The sequence below is a fragment of the Penicillium chermesinum genome, assembly GCF_028974085.1.
Source record: "Penicillium chermesinum strain IBT 19713 chromosome Unknown utg000007l:1.0-2695246.0:1.0-2697696.0, whole genome shotgun sequence".
In the NCBI taxonomy this organism is placed as follows: domain Eukaryota; kingdom Fungi; phylum Ascomycota; class Eurotiomycetes; order Eurotiales; family Aspergillaceae; genus Penicillium; species Penicillium chermesinum.
In genome coordinates, this window is record NW_026695317.1 from 2492075 (window position 1) to 2516467 (window position 24393).

General features: G+C 51.6%; 8 protein-coding genes across 8 annotated transcripts; 4 read left to right on the forward strand and 4 right to left on the reverse strand.

Annotated features, from left to right (window-relative positions):
• Positions 1–183: 183 nt before the first annotated feature.
• Positions 184–1422, reverse strand: N7468_009691 (3-isopropylmalate dehydrogenase; the record flags this gene model as incomplete). Its single annotated transcript, XM_058478987.1, has 3 exons — positions 184–388; positions 444–897; positions 951–1422. The coding sequence occupies 3 exons, from the start codon at positions 1420–1422 to the stop codon at positions 184–186; spliced, it is 1131 nt and encodes a 376-aa protein (XP_058327317.1).
• A 577-nt stretch (positions 1423–1999) lies between these two features.
• N7468_009692 (HSP70/90 family co-chaperone CNS1) lies at positions 2000–3421 on the forward strand (the record flags this gene model as incomplete). The annotated part of the gene is made up of 3 exons (XM_058478988.1): positions 2000–2306; positions 2372–2644; positions 2706–3421. The coding sequence occupies 3 exons, from the start codon at positions 2000–2002 to the stop codon at positions 3419–3421; spliced, it is 1296 nt and encodes a 431-aa protein (XP_058327318.1).
• Positions 3422–3960: 539 nt separating this feature from the next.
• On the reverse strand, positions 3961–5617 carry N7468_009693 (DUF2841 domain-containing protein; the record flags this gene model as incomplete). The annotated part of the gene is made up of 4 exons (XM_058478989.1): positions 3961–4508; positions 4577–4762; positions 4862–5350; positions 5425–5617. The coding sequence occupies 4 exons, from the start codon at positions 5615–5617 to the stop codon at positions 3961–3963; spliced, it is 1416 nt and encodes a 471-aa protein (XP_058327319.1).
• Positions 5618–9412: 3795 nt separating this feature from the next.
• N7468_009694 (uncharacterized protein) lies at positions 9413–9631 on the reverse strand (the record flags this gene model as incomplete). Its single annotated transcript, XM_058478990.1, has 1 exon — positions 9413–9631. One exon carries the CDS (start codon positions 9629–9631, stop codon positions 9413–9415), a length of 219 nt encoding a protein of 72 aa, XP_058327320.1.
• A 246-nt stretch (positions 9632–9877) lies between these two features.
• N7468_009695 (uncharacterized protein) lies at positions 9878–11132 on the forward strand (the record flags this gene model as incomplete). Its single annotated transcript, XM_058478991.1, has 2 exons — positions 9878–10195; positions 10410–11132. 2 exons carry the CDS (start codon positions 9878–9880, stop codon positions 11130–11132), a joined length of 1041 nt encoding a protein of 346 aa, XP_058327321.1.
• Positions 11133–12019: 887 nt separating this feature from the next.
• Positions 12020–15324, forward strand: N7468_009696 (putative nuclear serine protease HtrA2/Nma111; the record flags this gene model as incomplete). The annotated part of the gene is made up of 4 exons (XM_058478992.1): positions 12020–12430; positions 12515–14815; positions 14882–15079; positions 15142–15324. The coding sequence occupies 4 exons, from the start codon at positions 12020–12022 to the stop codon at positions 15322–15324; spliced, it is 3093 nt and encodes a 1030-aa protein (XP_058327322.1).
• Positions 15325–17261: 1937 nt separating this feature from the next.
• On the reverse strand, positions 17262–21477 carry N7468_009697 (uncharacterized protein; the record flags this gene model as incomplete). Its single annotated transcript, XM_058478993.1, has 6 exons — positions 17262–17844; positions 17888–18219; positions 18270–19259; positions 19313–20963; positions 21020–21245; positions 21285–21477. The coding sequence occupies 6 exons, from the start codon at positions 21475–21477 to the stop codon at positions 17262–17264; spliced, it is 3975 nt and encodes a 1324-aa protein (XP_058327323.1).
• Positions 21478–22684: 1207 nt separating this feature from the next.
• On the forward strand, positions 22685–24170 carry N7468_009698 (uncharacterized protein; the record flags this gene model as incomplete). The annotated part of the gene is made up of 7 exons (XM_058478994.1): positions 22685–22729; positions 22811–22841; positions 22978–23094; positions 23151–23209; positions 23276–23393; positions 23451–23647; positions 23709–24170. 7 exons carry the CDS (start codon positions 22685–22687, stop codon positions 24168–24170), a joined length of 1029 nt encoding a protein of 342 aa, XP_058327324.1.
• Between the last annotated feature and the right edge of the window lie 223 nt (positions 24171–24393).

The window sequence follows — 24393 nt, forward strand, 5'->3', positions numbered from 1 at the left end:
ACAAATAAACTTATCAATGACTTATCGATAGAGGGAGTATGACCCATTGAGGAGTAGCCAGTCCATTCAAACGATTTCTCTTTCACCAATATGCAAACACTAGTTTTCATAAAGATTCCTCATCTAGAGTGATTTTGGTTTCTTTTATGTGGGGCGATCGTGTCCGGATTGGATAATTAGACTCTACAGAGCCGCCACAATAGCATCACCCACTTCGGTGGTGCTCGATTTCCCACGAAGATCTGGGGTCCGTAAGCCCGAATCCAGTACTTTGCGTACAGCATCTTCCACCTGCTGTGCCTCCCTCTCCATATCCAGAGAGTAACGGAACATCTGTGCCACACAGAGAATCATCGCAACCGGGTTTGCAATATTCTTTCCAGCAATTCTATATACAAAGGTTAGCTCCAGGCCTTGTGCCCTGATCCGTGCTCGATACTTACGTTGGGGCAGACCCATGAGTCGGCTCGTATAATCCGTAAGGGCGTGTTTTCAGGTTCTTATCGCCTGGAAGACCGTTTAAGCTGGCACTTGGCAAGACTCCCAAAGTTCCCACGATAGAGCCTGCCTGGTCTGACAGCATATCACCAAATGTGTTATCGGCTAGAATCACACCGTTTAGGGAACGTGGGTTGGTCGCCATGATCAAGGACGCGGAATCTGCAAGTTGATGCACCAGCTTAACCTGAGGATACTCTTCCGCAATAGTCTTCTCTACCACTCGGCGCCAGAGCCGAGAGGACGCTAAAACATTAGCCTTATCTAGGGAGATAACAGGCCATGGAGGGTCATGTCGCAAGGCAATTTCGGCGGAAAGGCGCGCGACACGCTTGATCTCCTCTTCGCTGTAACCCCACTCGTCCATTGCTGACAGAATATCAATCAGTCCCATGTTCTCTACTAAGGGGCAGGGGTGGTTCCTGGGATAGATATCCCTATTCCATACATACCATAGGTCGGATCCTCCACCTTGCGTCCAAAGTACGCTCCTCCACAGTTCTCGCGAACAACAACGAAGTCAACTCCGTCAATAATCTTTTCCCGGAAGGGACTGAATTCCTTCGCAATTGAGGCACTAGGTGACGTAGCCGAGCATGGACGCAGGTTTGCATAGATATCCATAGCCTTGCGCAGCTGCAACAGCCCGCCCTCTGGCCCATCCAACCCCCGGCGCGCATTGTCCCATTTCGGCCCACCCACGGCAGCGAACAGCACCGCGTCAGAGTTCAGGGCGGCTTGCTTCACCTCTTCGGTGACAGACTTTCCCGTCGCATCAATGCTACAGCCTCCGATCAACTCCTGGCGAAGTTGGAATTTGCGCTCGGATGTCTCAAAGGTCTCCAGCACCTTTACAGCTTCGGCCATGACCTCCGGGCCAATGCCGTCGCCGGGGAGAACGAGGATGTTGTGGGATTTGACCATGGCGGTATATCAATTGGCAACTGAGAGGGAGGGAATGAGGCAGAATATGGGTGGTGCTAGAATATCGATTACAAGCTCCTATGTCGGCGTGTCGGGCGAAAGGCCGATCAAGAGAATGGCGGGGTTCGCTTGGCCTCGGACTGGGACCGAAGGTGTTGCCTTTGATTATAGGAAGGGACCTTCAGATCTATTTCCTGTTTGATGATCCACGGAATATGGAGTCAATCAGCGTGAGTGCATGATCCACAACCAAATGGAGGGTTGTGGCACGCTCCGTACATGTCCAGGTCATTCATTATATGTACGAGCGATGCAAAGGCAGACCCATCTGATCTTGTGGTAAGATACTGATGTATCCCATGTTTTACTAGGCATGATAGTATTCCAATACCAATTTGGTCAAAGGCAAAATGCAAACAACCAGGCTCCTTTAGCAGCAACTTCAACGTCTGTACATCCTTAAGGAACAGTGTTTGCACTGTTTGTTCTGATATTTTCCCCTCCGCGGGGAAAAGAGAAAAAAAAAGTTTGGAGCAGCAGACGCTCGCCCACTCGTGCTCCAAACTAGAGAGACGCCATGTCGCGCATCGAAGAGCTTCCGGATGACTTTGATGAGTCTCTCAACCTCAATGAAATCCCTCCGGAGGCTGCGCAAGGCCCGCCACCAGATCTGCCACAACCCGGGTTTGACGCTTTCGCCGCCTCCAATGAAGCGCCCTTCCCTATCAACGAAGAACGCCTAAAAGAAGTACAGAATGACCCTTCCGCACCTCGCATGCCGCCGACCATGGCTTCGGTCAGATCGCATTCGAAGGACGAGCTCGTCAGTATGATGAACAAAACGCCGTTGTTCATGACCGATATCGAAAACGCAGGCGATGAAAGTATGTTCATTTCCCCCTCTGCTTGTTTGCGTATCAAACACTCACCGGTGCTCTACTTTACACAGATGGCGAAAACGTGCTTCTTGATGCCCTGACCGCACTGCAAAATGAAGGTACCCGTGGTGAGGTCGCCCTGAGCTTCAAGGAGCAAGGCAACGAGGCGGTCCAAGAATTACGATGGATCGATGCGAAGGAATTTTACACCAAGAGTATTGCTGTAATCTATGCCAAAGAAGATAAATGGGAGAAACCTGAGGATCCGGCTGCAGAGAAGGAATTACTACGCCAGATGGAGGAGTTGTCGCACATCAACCGGGCACGATGTAATCTTGAACTCGGTAAGTGCATGAGAGGAATTTCAAAGTCTGATTCTTCTGCTGACTATTTCGACTGTCGTAGGCAACTATCGCTCCTGCACTCTCGATTGTGCTGCTACCCTCAAGCTGAACCCCAACAATATCAAGGCCTATTATCGTTCTTCCATGGCCTTATTAAAATTAGACAAAATCCCTGAAGCCGAAGACTCGGCTGCTCGTGGTTTGGCCGTGGATCCAGAGAACAAGTCCTTACAGGCTGCTGCGAAGCAAATTGCCGAGCGCAAAGCTGCACTGGAGCGCGTTGCTGCAAAGAAAAGGGCAGAAGAAGAGCTAGCGCGGAAAAAGAACCTTGTTCTGAGCACTGCTCTGCGCGCGCGCCAGATCAGAACCCGCAAAACAGGCCAGCCACCCGAGATGGAAGATGCAGGTATTCGGTTGGTCCCTGACCCTCTTTCGCCTGAAAGCTCCGTGGAGTTTCCTGTCGTGTTTCTCTACCCTATGGACGCCCAATCCGACTTTATCAAGGCGTTCTCGGAATTGAATACTATTACGGATCACCTCGAATACATTTTCCCTCTTCCATGGGACACAAAGAAGGAATACTCTATTAACAATGTGGAGTGCTTCATGCAGACCGTATCGGGTGGCCTCATTAAAGCCGGCAAGAAGCTCCCCTTGCTGCAGATCCTGTCGGGTGGAAAGGTTGAAGTGATCGATGAGTTGGTGCGGATATTCATCGTACCAAATGCGAAGACTGGTGCATTCATTGCTGAAATGAAGGCGCGGAAGGAGGGCTGAGAGTAAAGCCCGTCCTCATTTTGATCCAAACTCCTCTCGGCACCACAGGTCTACCCATGAAACCTATCATGACGGAAAAAGGTGTTTCACACTCTAACCGGGCATCTGCCTTCCGCTTGGTAATCTCTATTCCTCGTATACATGTATACTTCGAGGACAGTCCTGTTCGCTCGGGGCAAATCAAAGTTGAGTCTTCATGATTAGTATTTAAAGAATTAAGGGACTTCATCGTGTTGTGCAGGGTCATCAAAAATGACCAAGGGCACTACTAGGAGCCAGATAAATATCTAAAGCAGACTAAAACACATATACCTCTTCCAATATCCGTTTGAAATTTCGCAAGGCATCTCTCAAGTAATACGGGAGATCACACCGTGACGGGGCTAAGGCTGTATCAATTACTTTACTCTTATTATGATCCCCACGTGAGAACGAGAGGTAAGGACATTGAGGACGCACTGTCATCAACTACATTTCTACTGTGTGGAAGGTGGAAACTCGATCGTTTGGGTGCGGGAAATCCTTTGTATGTTAGGAGCCTATCTATATGACTGGCACTGGTCATTGAAGAAATAATCGAGGGTATATGGATCCACAGCCCCACCAAATGGTGCCATGCTAGATGGGATAGTAGTTGCAATGCTTGATGGATGGAGATATGCTGGTTGGGAATAAGGCGGGGGTATGAATGCTTCAGCTCCTCCGAAAGCAGCGTCAGAGAAGCCTGTTGAGGTTGGGCTGATCGGATCTGAGAATCCTGGCCCATCAATATGTCGTTTCCTTAGGCGATCTTTTGGTAGAGAAGCAGCAGCAGCAGCTACTTGACCACCTGCTGGGTTCAATGGTACAGAGCTGGGACCAGGGAACCCAGATGGTGAGAAAGATGTTATGTTTGGGGTGAAGTGGTAGTCGGGCGACACCGGACTCTTTTGTGTATGTATCCCTTGTGATGGCGGAACTTGCGAAGATATCGTTTCTGCTCCTCTGTGTTGTTCTACGAAAGCTTGTTCGATTCTCTCAGATGATTCTGACGACTTGAAGGGGCTGGGTAGGTTTTCCCGTGAAATAGTCACCAAGGCTTTGCCGTCTGAGATCGGAATCAGTATGGCTTTTCTTCAAGAAATTCGCTCTAGACGGATGCAAAGAAAGACGTACCTGTTACTCCGTCAATGTAGTTCTCTTCTTCCTGCCGAACCCTGTATATTTCATCCAATATTCGGAGTCGCTCGGGCGGGGCGATTTGGCGGCGGATGGGCTGGTCTGCTGCCTTTAACTTCTGGGCTGTGATTCCATGGGTCTTATGTAACTCGCAGAGCAGATGAATCAGGAGGATTATACGCTCTTCCATATATTGTCAGCGATTGAGAAGGAAACATGGAGTACAAGATCCTGGATCATACCATCTTTTGGGGAGATGATCAGGCTCTTTGTGGCTCACACCAGGTGGCCACCAAGGAGGCCTCGTTTCCGACGGATCTAATTGTTGCGTCCTGCCATTGACCAGCCTTCGCCCGTTGTATGGATAGTTTACTTGCTTGCGCGGCTCAACTAGTTTGATGTAGACCTTGGCAATGATGCGGCAGTTGATCTGTTGCAGCTTCTTGAACGCTGTTTCGTAATACTTCCACAAGAACGCTCGGTCCCGAACAGATATTTGGGCCCTTTCTGTAGGAGGCGCAAGGTTTTCTGCAGGATGGCTTTCGGTGATTTGGCTTTGTGGTGGCGGTTGCGACCATTCATATCTCCGGCCCTGCTGCGATTGCCATAGGTCGGGGTTGCTCGAAGTCTCTTGATTGGACCTTGGTAATATCAGGTCTCTTTCGGAAGTATTTGGCTCAGATCGCGAAGGCCGTCGATGCGACTGCCGTGGAAATGGGGGCCGGTCTCTTGTGCTAATGGTCGAGCATCTTGTTGGAACTGGGAAACCTCCTAAAGGGCCTCGGAGTAAGCGACGAACCACCTCGGATGTCTTCAAAATGCCAAAAGGACTTTGCTGTTCATACCATGTTGACGAGAGGGTATATTTTCGCTCGAGTTGGCTACTGCACCAAGAAATGCGTTTCTCACTCGCGAAGAAATAATACTTTCGCCATTGACTGCGATCGACGGCGAAGCTTCCTGGCGCAGATAACCTTCGTCGTCGATGTATATAAGGGCAAAATGCCGGTAGGGTGGATTCCTCGTTTCGTCTGTCATCTTGGGAAATGCTGCCAGGGTTGGGCGAATAGTCCTTATCTGGCAGCGGAATGCTCTGCCTGTGAAGGATCTCGAACGATCCTTTCGGGGCCGGTCTGGGAGCAGTCTACCTTCTTGGTGCGAAGGATAAAACCCTTTCTAAAATAGCAGGCATATGATTAAATATCAAACGCAGTCGATCTTGTTGGATCTCCGGGAAGCGAGATGAAAATAGGGGGACTAAGGATAAAGTTGACTCAGGGTTGGCCCCATGAGATTGGCGTTTGATCACCTTATCGACACTAGGCTGACATGGCGTTTTATATTTCCGTTTGCCTCCAATCAGGTAAAAAAGAAGCATAAGCGTCTGAAGGGCCACTTGTGGAGGGCACTAGCCCCAATCTGCAGAGTTTATAGAAGCGTGGACCGGGCCGGATTTAGGCAAAAGGTCTAAGGAAAGGATATTCAGGCCATCAAGGACTGTTGGGCGCGTAGATTCATGCATGCGGCAGATACTTGCAAGGAGCTGCCACTGCCTTTTGGTACGTCGTGTTCAGTTGGCAGTAAACGGTTTTACCCTCCTGGGTAAATGTATCTCACGCAGTTCCTCTGTGTTTCGAGCTGCTAGCACACCTGGCTCTGTCCCACTCTCGGGAATAAGTTCTGCTCTACAGTCCTCGAATATCCCAACCTAAAGTTCTCAGCGTGGCAACGTTACACCGACGAATCGCATCAACGTCGTTCATCGATTATCTTAGCCAAATTAGGACGAGGCTAGAGACAGTCTTGGAATCTGTTAGGAGCCAGCCAAACCAAGTGGGCTCTCTAGGACGATAGATCAGAAAATCCCTCGAACTTGGGGGTTCGCCAGCGCCAAGTGCAGATCGGTAACCTCCACCACTAAAAATTTATGAGCACCCCGCTTACTGAGTTGAGTCGATTGCCACTTTGAGTCACCTACATTCACCTGGAGATGGCTTAGACTAGGCTATGGTCAGCATTACCAGCAGTATGGTCTGCGCTGAAACCTCGTACTCATCAAGAAAGCTCCAGGTCGCGGGTCCGACTCAGGTCTCTGCAGGAGTCTAAGCGCTTTTCGATGGAAAACCTCACTATCGGACTATGCCAGGAGTAGAATGAGCAGTTGGTATGGTTGATCTCATTAGTTTTGTCTGTGGTTTATTTACGATGTTCAATCGCTAGCCCTTGCCAGAATGATAGTAGGAGGGTTACGTTGAATCGGTTCCAGCCTGGAGGGTTTATTTCAAGTGAAGCTCAAGTATTTCTCCTGGCAGCAGCTCCTCTTTAGCACCAGTATTGTGTTGCACTATATCAAGGAACTTGAAGCGGGATGGCCCCGAGTCGATCGAACAAAGGATGTTTTGTTCACATGACACTCCGTTTGTGGATCTGTTTCAACTTTGCTATTTTCCGGAACTCGCCGGCGGTGATAAGCTAACAGTATGATGTTCGATCGCTGGATAAACTTCGGTAGCCTGTGTAAGTACGTATTGACGTATACTCGAGCAGTATTATGAGCAAGGATGCATTGGTCCCTCACACACTCAGGACATCCTCAGCCACCCCTGAAAACAAACTGAATCATGAAAGTACTTTTTTCCATTTCCATTTCCTTTTTGTTTTGTTTTTTATTATTTTTATTATTTTTAATTTTTTCGTGCTTTTGTTTTCTTATTTTGGGTTTTCTGTGAGTGAATTGTCGATCGATTCGATCTGCTTCCCTTTGCCCGAAACTCCGTAAGAATCGCCTCTCAAACTTTATGTATCCCTATCACTTGCATATATAAAGATTAATTTTTTTTATTTTTTATTTTTATTTTTCTGCCTTTTTCTTTTCCAGCCCCATCCCAAAGTACGATCGATGATGTTTCACCGCCAGTCATCACGACTGAGCGAATTATCCCAGGGCCGGTACACTTTCCACTCCACTCTTAGGTTCTACTTGTATCAGACGTAGCGATAACAAAGCTAAGCTCTTAGCCTGGTATAAAGTTTACCTAGCTGGACGCTGGAAACATGAAACACAAATCGGGTTCCTGGGATCGCGTGGCTCTTGTAGCAGGCCCACTCGCTAGGCTCTGCATGGTAATGGAGAACGTTACTTACTGTGTAAGGGCGAGCAGGGTTCTATCTCGATCCCACTCCGAATCTCCTCCCTTCGGGGGTGGAGTACGCGCAGATTCTTAGTAGCACCTGCCTCCAAATGATCCATCACCTATGCTGATATGTGCTATGAGATGAGAGTCTTGGTTTGCGGGGGGGTTCTTGTCAAAGACACATTGGACAGGATATCGGGGGAAGGGGAGATGGCGGAGAGGGTACTCTCTTCTACTCGCCCTTTCTCTCTCCCCGTAGTATCATGCCAACCGTCCGTCATCTACTTAAGCATCGGGAAGATCATAATGTCGTGTAACCCGTGGCGGTATGGAGAGATACACGTTTCTCGAGGCAAACCTTGTGCTCCGGTTCTCGGCCAGTTCTCGGTCATGTCGGCAGCTTAGGGCAGCTTAGGGCAGCTGGTGTGCAATTGCGCCAAGGCAGCAGACATGCAGACAGCAGGTGGCTCGCGTATGCACATGCGGTAGACGACTTACCCCGGTGCGTAACAATGCTGTATCTCGTTGGGGAACCTCCACCAATTGGTGAATTCCCTCGGGCGATGCACCAAATCCCCAAAAAGGGCGATCCTCATCGTGCATTTCCAGGAAGCTGGGAACGATGGATCCCCCTAAAATGGCGTCTTAGGATAGCTCCGCACTTCCCTTAGCGAGGTGTGGGCTGCCTGTAGGCTGCCCGTTACAGATGAGAGTACATCCTAACTTGGAACATCGATGTGGGCCCTTGGGGAAAACACCCAGGCCAAGTAATGACTATTCAGCTTCTGCGTCAAATCATCTTGCTGCTGATCGCGGTGAGGATCTAGCAGCCGCCGCCACAGTAGCCACCACACAGCCACCGCACAGCACTCTGCGCCATCGTACGGAGTACATGTGGGATGAACGGGAAACCCAACAAACTCTCACTTGCCTCGAGTCTAATCATTTGCTGGAATGGCGGTTTCGGAGGGTTGAGACAGGTCGAACCTTAATCCACCCTGTTCGACAAAGCAAATTTTGAGGCGTGGCCTCGACAGCGATCATGACAAGTCCAGCGTAGCCATATCCCACAGAATACGGAGTACGCAGGACGCCCTTTTTTTCCCAGTCTCTTGGTTTAGGCACCCTACTAGTATGCGGCATATCTGCAGGAAGCCTCAACGGTAAAAGTCTTGGCGGATACCCTTTATGTCCACAGATTCCGCAAACTCTCTGCATCTCGGAAACCCTGGTGCCCCCTCTTGTCTTCTGCCATTCCCCTCATACTAGCAATGAACGGATTTGAATCGCAACCCTAAACACATAAAGTGCCTTCACTGTAAAGGACCTTGAACGAAATGACAGACCTCCCGAGGTCGGGAGGCAGTGGCTTAAGTCATTCGATGTCATTCTTACTTCAGCCTTTCAAGGTTCCAGAGTTCCAAGGTTATTTTGGCCACGTGCAGAGTTCAGCAGTCCGTAATATTCTCTATCGCCAATATTTACTGTAAGAACCTCCTTGACGACCCCGGCTGTCATGCAGAAATAGCAGCTGCTTCGACGGTCGCAAAGTGGTGGAATGGTTGCCGATGTGTAATAATACATGTCCCGTGACCCAGAGCCTTCGGGACTTCACGAATCCCTCCTTGTTTCTCTCAAGAACTCATTTGCTTCCTTTTCCAGACGGAATGAACCCTGGGATGCGCGGAGATAGATCCACCTAGGAGGCAGGCAACAAATTTCCATCCCTCAGCGAGTCAGAAAAGGCATAGGACCACGTCTCCACCGCTGCATTAGCCCGTCCACGGCTGATCCCACTGTATCCGGGCCACCCGCCAAAAATCTGTCCTGCCCCGAGTCCAGCTTTATCAAAGCTGCGGTCGATCGCGTTCCAGCACATCCCTAACCATCTCTCGCCTGGCCAATCATTGCTCCGCATTGTCGGATCCCTTCCTCCCCTTTCCAGATCGCTCCCGATCGCGTCCAGGAACACCAACAATCGGCCCCTGGATTCCGTGATTCCTAGGATTCCCACGGCTGTGCTAGCTTTTCCCGTCCGTGCGCCACGCGCTCTCTCCAGCAGGTTTCCCTGGCTTCATATACGGATAGCAAAGGATTGATTGCACATCTGGTCGCGCCCCCGTCACTAGTCCACCTAGACTCTGGGGCGGCACTTCCTTGGACGATGGACCCCAACGCGTATCCCGCTGGCTTTCCGGTCCCATCCCCGAGCCCGAATCCAATGTCCTTCTACCCAAACAATTACCCCCAACAATTTGCCCAGTCCAAAGGCCTGGCTCAGCCTGGACAACAGCAGCATTCCTTTGGTATGCCCATACAGCCAGGCGCTGGTGGAGCTATGATGCCCCAAGGCTTTCCCCAATCATCTGGTACGAAACCCCCCCCCCCCTGTCCCCATTTTCGCTCTCTGGATTTCAGTTTGCACTATTGTCAATCCAGATGCGCCCAGTGCCACTTTCTGGGGCATGGCGCATTTGGCATGGTGCGTTTCGGATGTTCAGCCCAGGCTGCTAGTCTGTTTGAGCCTCAAACATCCGTGCTGTGATTTCCCTTGGTTGCCGTTTAACACACGTGTCTTGCCTTGTGGATCAGCTTTAATTGGCACCCCGCAATAGCGAGCTCTTTCATTCGTTTGCGACTGCCTCTATCGCATTAGCACACTTTCCAGCTACCATATAGGCCAGTCTCTGACATAGTTCCCAGCATCCATGGATAATTTCTCGACGCCTTTTCCCCAAACCTCCGCTCCCGCAAACTTGAACCACTTCTCCCAGCCAAACAGTGCGATGAACACCCCCTCTACTGTAGCGCAGACCTTCTCTCAAAACATGGCATCGATCTCCGCCAACAACCTGCTCGCCAACCAGCCACGAAATCAAATAAACTCCCCCAAAGTGCCCCAACCCGGCACCCCAAATCAAAATCAGAACACAGCTCAGGGACAAAGCTCTGGTCAGACCCAGGCTCCACCGCCGGCGTTAACTCCAGCGCAGTTACAGGCACAGGCTCAAGCGGTGGCTCGTGAAAAAGTCCGCGTTATGACGTTGCTCGATATAAATTCGACGCTGTTACAAGAGATTGCGAATCTCCAGGCGGGGGGCAAGACAGGGTCGGGGTCACATACGGATGGCGCCAACGGCTTTCAGGGGTCAAAACCGAGTCAAGAATACATAGACTGCATGCGACGGCTGCAGGCAAATCTGGCATACCTCGCCTCTATCACTGATAAACAAAGAAGACTCCCAGCACCCGCCATATTGACTCCACCTCCGAATGTTCCTACCCTGAATGATACCTACAAGAAACTTAACGAGCTTTTCCCGCGACCAGGCCAGGTTCCAGCCAAGAAATTTAGTCCAGGGTTGGGACAAGGCAACGGCGGGCCCAGTCCCTCCCCTATGCCTGACCCGGTCGCCTGATTAGTCTACGATATTTGATAACTATGACATACAAAAGGGCTTAACCCGCTAGGGTCTCACCCTCTTATCAGCATCTTCGGTCGATCCCGGCGGTTGATCTCGTCAGATGAGCATAGTTGGATACCACAGACCCTCTTCAAGCTCGGGCGCCCCCCCCCCCCTCCCTCCCTCTCCGTTTGCCGCCAGCATGAGGGACGGCGCGATCCGTTTAGACGTCTGGCTTTGGATACGCCACCCGAACTCAGATTCTCGATCAACCCTTGTATGCTCTGTTTGGATGACGCAAGTTACCTCACTTACCTGGCCCCAGCTCCGCGGAGTCAAAGCAAAATCGGTCAAGACCTCCAGTAAGGGGGAGGCTGTATGAAAAGGTTCCCTGAGATTTCATTTCCGAAGGAGAGGGGACCACTCCCAAGTATTAGTGCTTCCATATGTCTATTTGCCTCCCCACTATACCATAGACATTCTAACTTGAGATCGGATCGTTCCCTATCTAGATGACATCGTAGGCGTCTACCCCTCCCATGATCGTCGGAGGGGCTAATGTAGCTAAAAATGGGACCAAATGCACGAAATGCTCTCTGGCCATCATCTGGAGCGCGTGGTGTAGTCCCATGCCCGCACCTTGTGAACGCGGCGCGGCCCAATCAGGGTCGTGCGTTCTCTCCGCCTCACATCTTTCTTCAATGTCTTGGAGCAAAAGCAGCCTCCGCGCCATCGGTCCTGTCACTGCTGTGGTGAATTGGCCTTTTTTGGCTCCTGTCCCTAATCCTGTAGCTCGCTCCTTTTCCTTCGCCTCCCGCTCTTTTCCTTCCTCGTCTGCGTGTCCCCTTCCGCAAGCTTCCTCAGCCTCAACTCCACTCCGCCCATCTCTAGCTACCAAGGTCATGGATGCAAATGGCGACGGCGGTGCCAAACGCAAGCGAAGTGGCGGCCATGCGATCGAGCGACCTGCAAAGCATCTAAAGCCCGAAGCCTCGGCGTTGACCCCTGGTGAAGCGACTCCGCAGAATGGAACTATCTATGACATCGAGGAAAGCGATGATGCTGGCCGTCTACTTGCCCTGGGGACTGCACAGGCAGATTCGCCCGAGTGGCAGGAAACTATTGAGTCTGTTGTGAAGAGTGTGGTATCGATCCATTTCTGTCAGACCTGTTCCTTCGATACCGACCTCTCTATGAGTAGCCAGGCTACCGGTTTCGTGGTCGACGCTGAGCGTGGATATATCTTGACCAATCGGCATGTTGTTTGCGCCGGTCCTTTCTGGGGATATGTGATCTTTGATAACCACGAAGAAGTGAGTCCGTCAGGAGTGGTTGCGGCGCGAGAGCGATCAAGGGAAGGAATCTGAATCAGTTTCACTAACAACTGTATTTTCTAGTGTGATGTGCGTCCTGTGTATCGAGACCCCGTTCATGACTTCGGCATCCTCAAATTCGACCCCAAGGCGATTCGCTATATGAAGCTCACCGAGCTCAAACTCCAGCCAGATGGAGCTCGCGTGGGCACGGAGATTCGCGTGGTTGGTAACGATGCCGGTGAAAAGCTGAGCATTCTGTCGGGCGTCATCAGTCGATTAGACCGTAACGCTCCGGAGTATGGCGAGGGCTATAGTGATTTCAATACCAACTACATCCAAGCCGCTGCGGCCGCCAGTGGAGGCAGTTCTGGGAGTCCCGTCGTCAACATCGATGGGCATGCTGTAGCTCTGCAAGCTGGCGGTCGGGCTGACGGTGCTGCTACTGATTACTTTTTGCCTCTGGATCGTCCTCGTCGTGCGTTAGAATGTATTCGCCAGGGCTTGCCCATCACAAGAGGCACGATCCAAACACAGTGGATGCTTAAGCCGTTCGATGAGTGCCGTCGATTGGGTCTTAGCCCGGAATGGGAGGCCGCTGTACGCAAGGCCGCTCCCATCGAAACGAACATGCTTGCTGCTGAGATCATCCTTCCGGAAGGCCCAGCTGACGGGAAATTACTGGAAGGTGATGTGTTGCTGCAAGTCAATGGCGAGCTTCTAACTCAGTTTGTTCGGCTCGATGACATCCTAGACTCGAGCGTCGGTAAGACTGTGCGTCTTCTTGTCCAGAGAGGAGGGGAAGACCTTGAGGTTGAATGCGAGGTTGGAGACCTTCATGCGATTACGCCAGATCGCTTTGTGACTGTTGCTGGTGGTACCTTTCACGACCTATCATATCAGCAGTCTCGGCTCTACGCTATTCCTACCCGTGGAGTGTTTGTGTGTGAAGCTGCTGGCTCTTTCAAGCTGGAGAACACGATTTCGGGATGGATCATCGACTCCGTCGACAAGCGAGCGACTCGTACTCTGGACGAGTTTGTGGAAGTGATGAAGACCATTCCCGATCGCTCTAGGGTAGTCATTTCCTACCGCCATATCAGAGATCTCCACACCAAGGGCACCAGTATCGTCTATATCGATCGTCACTGGCACCCAAAGATGAGTCTGGCCGTGCGAAATGACGAGACTGGCCTCTGGGACTTCTCCGATCTGGGAGCGCCCATTCCAGCCCAAGAGCAGGTTCCACGTGCCGCAAACTTCATTCAGCTGGACGGGGTGAGCCAGCCCGCCGCAGCTGAGATTGTACGCAGCTTCGTGAGAGTGTCATGCACCATGCCTCTCAAGCTGGATGGATATCCCCAGGCCAAAAAGACCGGCTTCGGTCTTGTCATCGACGCTGAAAAGGGTCTTGTCATTGTATCGAGAGCCATCGTCCCTTTCGACCTATGCGACATCAACATCACTGTCGCGGATTCGATCATCATCACCGCCAAAGTCATCTTTCTCCACCCTCTCCAAAACTACACCATTCTTCAGTACGACCCGAGTCTAGTACAAGCCCCTGTACAGAGCGCACGCCTTAGCTCGGAGTACATCAAGCAAGGACAGGACACTCTCTTCGTCGGTTTCAACCAGAACTATCGCATTGTTGTCGCTAAGACTGCGGTCACGGACATTACCACTGTGTCTATTCCAGCCAATGCGTCCGCCCCACGATACCGCGCAATCAATCTCGATGCCATCACTGTCGATACAGGCCTCAGTGGTCAGTGTACCAATGGTGTGTTAATTGGAGAAGACGGGGTGGTGCAGGCTCTGTGGCTGAATTATCTTGGCGAACGCACCCCCAGCTCTCACAAAGACGTTGAGTATCATCTAGGATTTGCTACCCCATCCCTGCTCCCGATCACATCCAAGATTGGACAGGGTATCATTCCCGATTTGCGTATTCTTAATATGGAAAGCTATGTGGTTCAGATGGCCCAGGCTCGTATCATGGGTGTCTCCGATGAATGGATTCAAAAGGTTATCCAAGCTAATCCCTCCCGCCATCAACTGTTCATGATCCGCAAGGTCGATTGCCCGCCAGCAACAGTTACCTCCGAAGGCGATAGCTTCCAGGAGGCCGACATCATTCTCACGCTGGATGGTCAGTTAATCACTCGCGTTTCTGAGCTGGACGTGATGTACGAGAAGGAGTTTCTTGACGCACTCGTCGTCCGTAACGGCCGGGAAATGAAGATTCGAGTCCCTACGGTTCCCACCAAGGACCTAGAGACTGATCGCGCCGTTGTCTTCTGTGGAGCGGTGGTACAGAGGCCTCATCACGCTGTGCGCCAGCAAATCTCTAAGCTCCACAGTGAGGTCTATGTCAGTGCCAGGGTATGTAGCCCCATAGAATATCCCCATCAATTTTTCCCCCTTCTGAAAGATTCTTACCACCTGCAGAGTCGTGGGTCCCCTGCCTATCATTACGGGCTCGCCCCCACCAACTTCATCACGGCCGTCAATGGTGTGCCAACTCCAAACATGGATATCTTCGTCAAGGAAGTCCTCAAAATCCCGGATAACACCTACTTCCGTCTTCGCGCCGTTACTTTTGACAACGTCCCATGGGTAGTAACCATGAAGAAGAACGACCACTATGTCAGTCAACCCCTTTCTCTTAGCCCCGTGCAAGCAGTCTTCTAACCCGTGCTCTTGTTTAGTTCCCGATGTCTGAGTACATCAAAGACCCTTCCGTTGCTGCCGGCTGGCGGACTGTCTCTCACGATACGTCCGACAAGAATCGGAAGCCCGGAGTATCCCCGGACACGGCAAACCTCAATCCGGACGCTATGGATGAAGGTCAGGATGGTGGCGGCAGTGATGTTGAACCAGACCCTGAGTAGATTTATCGATTGACCTTGGACACAGCTTAGGACGAACAGTAACTTAACCTTGTACGATATCTACGGATGGCGCCCGGATGGACTGGGCTGGGGCTCAATTTTTCCTTCTTGTCTTATTCTTACTGCATTTGGCGTGCGGGCGCCCCGGGCTGTGTCGTTCGGCTTCCAGACTCTTATCCACTTGAAGCTGGATATCATACCATAAAATAACATGTTAATAACGCCATTTTGTCCCCTCCGTACGAGCATAGGATTGATGGTGCGCAAATTCTGCTCATCATATTGGAGTAGCCGACTGTGCCCGGGTGCAAGTGCCCAGGTAGATTTTCAATTTCCACGAAAGACGGTTCCTCGACGCAGACTCAGAAATATATAACACCACCAATTCGCCTGACAGTCCTCAATCAGACACAAGCTCTATCGTGGCTCAACTCTTTTTGGAGGGCAAATCAGTACCCGATAAACCTGAAATGAACTAGTAGACTTTTGTAAAAAGGGAAAAAAACGGGTAGAGAGTATTATAGCTTCAATTGAAGATTTATGGGGCAAAAAAAAGGACAGGGGAAAAAAAAATTCAGGAATTGGTATGCATCATCCGTGAATCGAACACGGGCCTCGTCGATGGCAACGACGAATTCTACCACTAGACCAATGATGCTGGTTCATGCAAGTGGAGGGAGATTAATGCATTATGGCTTCATTTGGGGCCAAATTGAGTAAGTCAAATAGGTGCGGGCGAATATATCTGTTCTCTTGGACCTCGCCAAGGGAATACAGGTCATATTCGAGTTTGGAAAACCCTTACATTCCATCGAAGCCGTTGCGTAACCTGGCATAACTACTATTACTCGAAATCCTTACCTAGAGGGGGAAAAGAAAGGCGCAGATGGCATTGGTCTACCCCGACCCTACCTGGCTTTAACGAGTCCAGTCATAGTCGCCCTTTTATACCAGGCTAATAGCTCTGGTAGACGAAACTGGAGCTAAAAAACGGACTGCTCTCTTTAAAAATTTCAGGCTGCGCGCTGTCAGGAACAAAGGTGCCCCCGCTGGTAGAGCACGAGCGGTTTCAAGTCCAATTCCCGATGCCGCGCCAGTGATGACAATTTGCCAACGAGTTTGTTTTCGAGCTGTCCACCTTCAATGATCTAGAGAGTAGCAGGGGAACATCTGACGAGCCTCTGGAGATCCATAAATGCTGAATGACGGGAGCGACGGGGGCTGGATCCAAGTGGACCGCACGCAGTCAATGCTGAAAGCCTCGCTGGAAGTCGAGGACTTCGACTCCGACCACCTTGTCATTTGCCCATGGGTCAAGCAGACATCTTGAACCCTCGGGGTAATCGGAGCTGGTATTGGGCTCTCGCCTAGTGCTTTGATGGCTCTTCATGCGCCTTGACTTTATACTCAAAGTAAAGACACCCGTCGTACAGGCTTGCAAAAAGATCAATTTCAAAGTTGGCGGAAAGACGCAGGCCCCTGGTTCGCAGTCCTGACGAATTGTCGCGCTGGGGAATCTTTGCTTACTAGGCTTCGAGCTTTTCTATGCTTTCAAGTGACCGTGAATCGGCTTCAGCCGAGGGCCGTGAGTGATTCATTCCTGGCAATAAGCAGTCGATTGACCGTTGCAGGTCATTAATATCGGTTGTTAGAGAGCCCAGAGGCGTGTTAAGAAGTTTCGAGGAAGTGAAAGAGATTATCGAAGCAGAAAAAATGAGCTATTAATGAACATTTGCACCTATGGATGCTCCCCAGTCGTGTAGTCCAAAGATTTGAAGTAATAGACACAAATCGACTGTAATGATAAACCTCGCCCAAAACCGGAAGATTAATTCTCTGAACGCCAGAATGCCCATTCTCATAATGTAGGATCACCTTCCGCAGCTACCCGCAGCTGGCAAAAATAAGGGGGAAAAAAAAAAGCAAACTATACGCACTTATGCCCCAGGGTTGAAGGACCAACCGCCATTCAGACGGAGCCGTTGTCGATCCGCGACATCTTTGCGAATTTCCTCTTGTGTGAGACCATCTGGACCAGACCAGTTGGCGCTGCTGGTTCGGTCGCGATATTTCTTGATCTTTTTGTCTGACTTGAAGGTCTCCTCCAGGGAGAATGGGGCGATAGGACCGAAAATCGAGTCGACCTCCATCCCGTCCTGTATGCGCAGCAGTCTTTCCAGCTCCTTCGTTTGCGCCCATTGAGGCACAGGAAACATCCCAGAATCAGAGTCATCTTCATCTTCGCTATCGGTAGCAATTTCTGGTAGATGGATGCTTTCTCCGCTAGGGTACTTGGGAGATGCCTTTGCTGGAGCAGGGGCCCGCTGAGGAGCTTTGTGTGCGGCTGGTGGAGCCACAGCATTGGGCTCTGCGAACGGAATCTTTCCGGTCGCAAACTTGTTCATCGCGTTAGTCGGCCGCTGTGCTTGTCCACTCTGAAGGACCGACGACCCGGCTTGATGTGGCATTCCAGACTGCCCGAGGGTCGAGATCTGTTCCAGGTGAGTTGTAAGCATTCGTCTCGAGATTGGACATGAGCTTTCGGAGGGAAAAGCGAATAGACACCATACCTTGCGCATATTGGAGTGGCGAATCGGGGGGGGCCATCGGGGGTCGTACTTGCTGCATAGGGTTGTGTTCATCCTCGGTCTTCCGCCGTTTAGCTTCGCCATAAGCATGAACATTGCTTGGTTTGCGCACAGCCGCGCGCTGACCAGCGTCTTCATCGGGCTGTCTCTTGGGAGGCCTAGCAGGGTTAGGCGCAGGGGGATTGATTCGTCCGTAAGGTTGCACTGATGACCCCAGACGAGAGGGTGGGCGATTTGCCCCCAAATCATTCCGCTGGGAGTTTTGTGAGCTCTGCGAAGCTGACTTGTCGTGATAGGACATCGGTGCCTGATTCGGTAAGTCAAAGCCTTGCGAAGGTATGGTCATCGAAATCTTACCTCATTGTTGGGTTGTTGACTACCCTGTCTCTCCTGCCGACGGGCATTCTCCAAACGCCGTTGCTCAATTGCCTGCTTCTGCGCTGCCTTTTTGGGATCTTCCAGGGCTGCTCGGTCACGTCGGTCCCGTTTAGCCTCGGCACGGCGACGGGCATCGTCTTGTTGCTGTTGGGTAAGGCGCTTGCGCTCCTGCTCACGCTTTTGTTCCTCCCTTTGGCGAGCCTTTTGGTCTTCCTGCTCTCTTTTCTTTTCACTGGCGAGCTGGGCCTTTCGTTGAGCCTGAGTTTGGCTAGAGACGGAGCTCTTGAAGCTATTCGTTGACGAAGCCGTCTGGAGGGACGCATTGCTGCCTTTCTTTTTCAGACCTTGTTGTTTCGGTGCCGAAGTGCTCTGAGGAGCAACTGGGGCTGGGGCACTTGATTCTTGGGCACCTGAGGAGATCGAAGATGACACTGGCATAGGCCTTGAAAGAGTACTGCCCACCCGGATCGAGACCGGCTGTGGCTTGGGTTTTTGCATTGGCTCACGGGTAGGCTTGGGCCGTCGATCATTCTGCTTGGGCTGAGGAAGGGCAATTCTTGAATCGTCAATGGATGACTCCGGCTCGCGAGACTGTTGTCTGACAGACTGCGAGGGCTTGTAGCTGGTTCCGGGTCGCTCCTCAGGTTCAACGGAAGATTTCTCCTGCATGGCTCGTTGCTGGAGAGCGCGCTGTTTGTCTTGCTCTCGTGCTTTTTCCTGTCGCAATGCTTCCTCTCGCCGGCGGTCTTCCAGATCTTTCTGGCGCTGCTTTTGTTCTTTCTCCGTGGAACTTCGCGTCCGGCGTGTTTCCGGTTTCGCAGGGCTCGACTTCGGGCGCGGCTGAGACTCAGGCCGGTCCATATCCACATCTTCCTTGTCAGCACTTGCCCGGTCCTTCGGTTGCACTCGGGGTTGGTCAGGCGATGATGCATCCAGTCTGATGGAACTGCCACTGCTGGTGAAGAGACCCTTCGCACTTTTCATTATTGACTGAAGCCGCATTTTCGAAGCACTGAGGGGACCATCAAAGCGGCGAGGGGACCCAGTTGGTGTTGTGGTTCCACCTGCGAAAATGTTGGATGCAGAAGCGCTTTGCTGATGGCCATTAGGTCGAGGGGAGGAAAAATGGAAGCTGATGATTTGGGCCGCTCCGGCTCAACTGATTGCTGCTTGAAGCCGCGCGGGTCTTGCTTGCCAACGGACTGCTCTTTCTCAGTATCAATCAGTTTCTCCATCACATCTGCAGTCTTGCTCTTGGCAAGAACAGGCCGCGGTGGCGAGCTCAAGGGCTTGATCCAATCATCCTCATCAGCTTTAGCACCGGAGGCGGAAGGCTCACGAGGCCTTTGACTCGCCGGGTCAACCTTGGCAGCAGGTAGTTCAGGGTAGGCGACCTGGCCGGCAGATGACAGCCCACCTGCCGCAGAAATAGACTTTGTCGGTCGGGGAGCTTGATGTTTTCCGAGCATGCTAATTCTCTCATGAAGGGTCTGCGTCGTTCTTGTGTTGCGAGTCTTGCTACCATGGCCTCTAACCGTAGTCTCACTTTCCTTCTCGACGTCGATATCCATCCCATCCGAGTCATCATCGAGGGCCGCCTGTGTGGGTTTGTGGCTACCGGTGAGCCGGTTGAGATAGCTAGGACGCCCGGAAGTGTTATTAATTTTTGGCAGGTCAATATGGCTGGTACGAGACACTCGCGAGCCACCCATCGCTTTGGTAAGGGGCTCCCGCGCGGGAAGAGAAGCAAAGCTGAGGCTGCTTTTGCGAACCGGGACTCTTTCAAGTCGCTCGGGAGTTGAGTTGTCGGAAGGGGATCCGATATCATCAAAGTTATCCAGAACAGCGTCTTCCTTGTGGGGGTCTTCCATATTCACATCTTCATCTTCAGGCTCTTGTATTTTGGTAACATTAGCACCAGGTGACTTGGTTGGCGAGGAGCGCAAAGTTGAGGCCAGCTCGTCATTTCGCGAAGATAAATTGACCTTGGGTTTCGGCTGAGCCTTGGCCTTGGGGGTATCGTTCATTTCTGTATCGAGATCCCTCGAGATTGGTTCCGCAGGGGCATTTCGCTCCTGCGTAGGTGTCGGTTCAGCATTGGCGGGCTCCACAGTTTCCCCACGGGCGCGGACATTTTCCTGGGCGGAGTGGAATGAGTCTTCAGTTGTTTGCTGACTCATAGAGATATCGACGTGCGAGGACGACGCTGGTTCTTCGATCTGCGTTGGAAGTGTGGATGGTTGAGTTTCAGGCTGTGTGTCCGATCGGAAGACATCATCATCTTCCATTCCATGATAGCCGGAATCCGTGTTGAACTTAGTGAATGAGTTGAGGTTCTGACTGAGATCGGGATACTGAGGCTGCAATGCGACATCGACAGCAGCCTTTGGTCGAGGCGGGGCTATTGAAGAGTTTGTGGTCGTTTTTGAGACCACGCGGTGAATAAAAGGGCTGGGGCTGATAGCTTTGTTTTCCACTTGCTTATGAGAAGAAGAAAATATCTCGCTCAAAGGCTGGGGCTTTCCCGTCAGCTTCGTGTAGTGGAAAACGGCATCGCACACAACACGACTCATAAAACTTACCATTCGGCTCTCTTCCAGATTGTGCTTGCGGGCGGTCCTTGGAGTCTTGCCTCTCATCTTTCCTGGGGTTTTGAATACGTCCGTGAAGTTACTTGTGTCTTGTTATTAAGGAGGCTCTTTGTCCGGACGAGATCGAAGGCAACTTACGCTTGACCTTTGGAGAAGATCTCGGCCATATGTTCATTTAACCAGTCCATTTCGTGGCGGACAGGATATTCAATCTCTTCCATCTCCTGTTCGACTAGTTCTGCCATGTTTTCTTTCTCTGCGGCGATCCATGCTGCCGAGCCGACCGGCTTCTGGGCCCTCGCACCTGCTGCGGCCATGATGTAAACAACGCGTCTCGGGGGCGTAAGGCTGAGATGCGAGACAGCTGGAGGAACGGAGCGGACGAGTCAGATTCTAACCACACCCACGGTGACTACGGATGAGTCGGCATGGGTATGTCTTGGTAGGGCGAAGAAGAGCTGTTGGGGGGGTCTGAAGTGGTTCGGCGGAATGGGAAGCGCGTTCTTCAAAACAGAAGTCCCGATCGGGGAAAGCGCACGGTCACGTGCAACTATGAGCTTCCCCGCCTGGTGGGGAGTTTCAGGGCTGAAACCCATTATTTGCTTGTATTTCGATAGGGAGCTCCTCATTGAAAACGATATGGAGCTCGATACATACCTATCACTAAAGGCACTGATTGTCTCCGGTTGTCTCCGGATACGTGCAGTAGCTGAAAGGTCTGCATGGGAGCTGCTCCGCGGAACCAAGGAACTCGGGAGAGCTGTCTACAGCACCGTCTCTTTTCAAACGTTATGTTCGAAAGCAAGATGGGGTTCAGCACGGGAGATATCGCAATTTTGCAGAGACTCTCTCGTACATTCGTCCTTCCTACGCCACTCCCACGCCGTACAAAGTATTCAGGGGTGTCGTAGCTTAAAGGAGTAACTAAGGAAGCTTCAAAGACGCCCATACCAGGGTGCAAGTTCTCGAATATTACAGATAAAGGGTCTGACATGGAATTTGAAGCGACTCGGCGGCTATCAACGCTCCTGTGGACGAAACCTGCCAGTTGCGGTAGCGAGTCATAGACTAAGCTGCGTTGTGCAAGAAGCTGCGTTGAGCAAGAAGCTGCGTTATGAGGATCTGTGGGATACCAGCAGGGAACTCGTACAGCTCCAAAATAGCGCCCTAATTGTTGTTCAGATACGCGGTAGGTCAACCTACTCTCGTATTTCCAATGCTTCTGGGCCTTGAAGCCAGTCTTAACCTTATGGTAGACTTGCCCAGGTTGGCCAGGGGTTAGTTTTAGTTTCGGTTGCGCCACTGCAGACTAGGGTTATTCACGCCGGTTTTGACTGGCTAAAGGTTGAAGCCGGAAATTCTGGGGCCTGTGATCAAATCCATCCGATCGTAATCTGCAACCTGCGCTTTGATTGGTGGAGGGTAGAGCTACATTGCCCAAACCTTGGGGAACGTTCGGACTACGCTTGGGCCGAGCTGCAGTAGAGAACAAGGCAGAAAGCCAGGAGCTGCGGCTTTTGTGTAATGGGGGGGGTTTGCTAAACTGTGAAGAGTGCGACGGGGAAATAGAAGAATCGAGGTAGCCTAGAGGTCCACTCGAAGTACATGGAAGCTCCAGGCACTAAGAGAGCCCTTGCAGAGATCCGGTTGACATCACAGTCCGGACTCTGGAAACTGGGAAAGCGTAACGGGTCTTGGCGACCGCACATGCTAAGCAAAACAATCCTTATCTCCCTTTTTTTCCTCCCCACCACCCTTTCCTGCTCTTCTCTTCCCCTTCCTTCGTGAAATTTGTTGAGCATCATGGCCGATTCTGGTGACGTGAGCTATCCCAACACCGTCTGTAAGGTATGCTATCTATGCTATCCCATACCCTCCGAAGCTGTTGAGCTCTCGGTTTCGCGGATACTAACTGAACTGTGTGCGCAGTACCAGTCCCTTTTGCTCGTGACTTTCCTCGGTGTTTTTCTCGGCTCGGACTAGGAATGAAGTCTTGTGAAGCTTTGGCTGCCCCGAGACCCCCTCTGTAGAAGCGCGGTGCACAGTGCGAGTCCTTCCGAACAGACCCGCTAACATCGGTTTCTTGTGTCATCTAGCTCCGGTCGTTGACAAGATCAACTCTGAGGCATCCAAGACCACCAGCGAGCTCAACGACTTGAAAAACTCTCGCGTCACTCCATCAACCACCACCGCAGATGGCCAGCCCTTGACTCGTAATGCCAACATCCTCATATGACGCAATAGCCAATCTCCTAACAGCGTGATCTAGACTACCACTCTCTGCTTTACAGCCTCCTGAGCGTGAGTTTCCCAAATACCCTGCGCGCAGTATGAAGTCTGCGTTGGGCCGTGACAACCGCTCTAACCTCCCTTCTTTTTTTTTCGAAACAACAGTGGGAGCAACCCCGTGCGACCGCCGTCTCTTTCGCTACCGTGATTAGCTTCATCTTCGCCGCTCGCTACTTGCCTATTCTTCGCTGGGCCTTCAAATTCCTTTACATGTCCCTTGGTTGTAAGTGGTCGTGTGACCTCAGGAAATTTCGCCAAGAGTGACTAAACATTGTCGCAGTGACCGCTGCTGTCGAGGTAGCAGGCCGGGCCGTTCTCAAGCAAGGAATCGCCAGTTCGTTCCGCCCCCGCCGATACTACACAATTTCCAAGGAGACCCACGAGGCTGTATTGGAGGATGTCTCCCAGCTGTCGAACTTCTTCTTGATCGAGTTCCAGCGCATTCTGTTTGCTGAGAACGTCGTCCACACCGTTGCTGTATGTTTCGCATTTTGCCGGGTTTCCAATTTGAAATCCATTAGTTCTAACTGTTGGTTAGGCTTTCTTCGCAGCTTTCACTGGGTACTGGTTGATCCGCTTTGTTCCGCTCTGGGGTTTGGCACTGATCGCTGTGACCACTGCCTACATTGGTCCTCTCGTCTACATCAGCAACCGCGAGATTATCGATGAGCAGATCCAAAACCTCCAGGATCTTATTGCCGCCCAGACGAACCAGCTTAAGGATCTGGCCGGCGAGCACACCTCCCACGCCACCGGGTTAGTCAAGCAGTATGTTGGTGACTATAGCAAACAGGCCCAGGAATACATTGGTCGCCGTTCTGCCTCTCCCGAGGTTGCTAAGGCTCCCGCTCCTGCTCCTGCCCCGGCTCCTGTCAAGTCCGAGCCTGCTGCAGAGCCCCTGATCAAGACCGAGGACTTCCCGGAGGCTCCCAAGGCTGAGCCACAGGCCCAGCCTGTCGAGTCTGTCGAGACTGAGCCAGAGCACCTGGTTGCAGCTTGAAAACCCCCGGGCTTGATTTAGGGAGAATCGGCTTCACTGCGAATGTGAAGTGAGCTGGGCCTCTCTTGATGGATATGGTTTAACGGAGCGCAAAGCTAGTGTGGGCTCTCGAGATGTCTTCCGAAGCAATCTTGGGACGTATGATTCGAGTCCTGCACTGCTTTGTGCTGCATTGACGACTCACTACGGAGCGAAATGGACCTGAAGTCGATTTTCAGGCCTT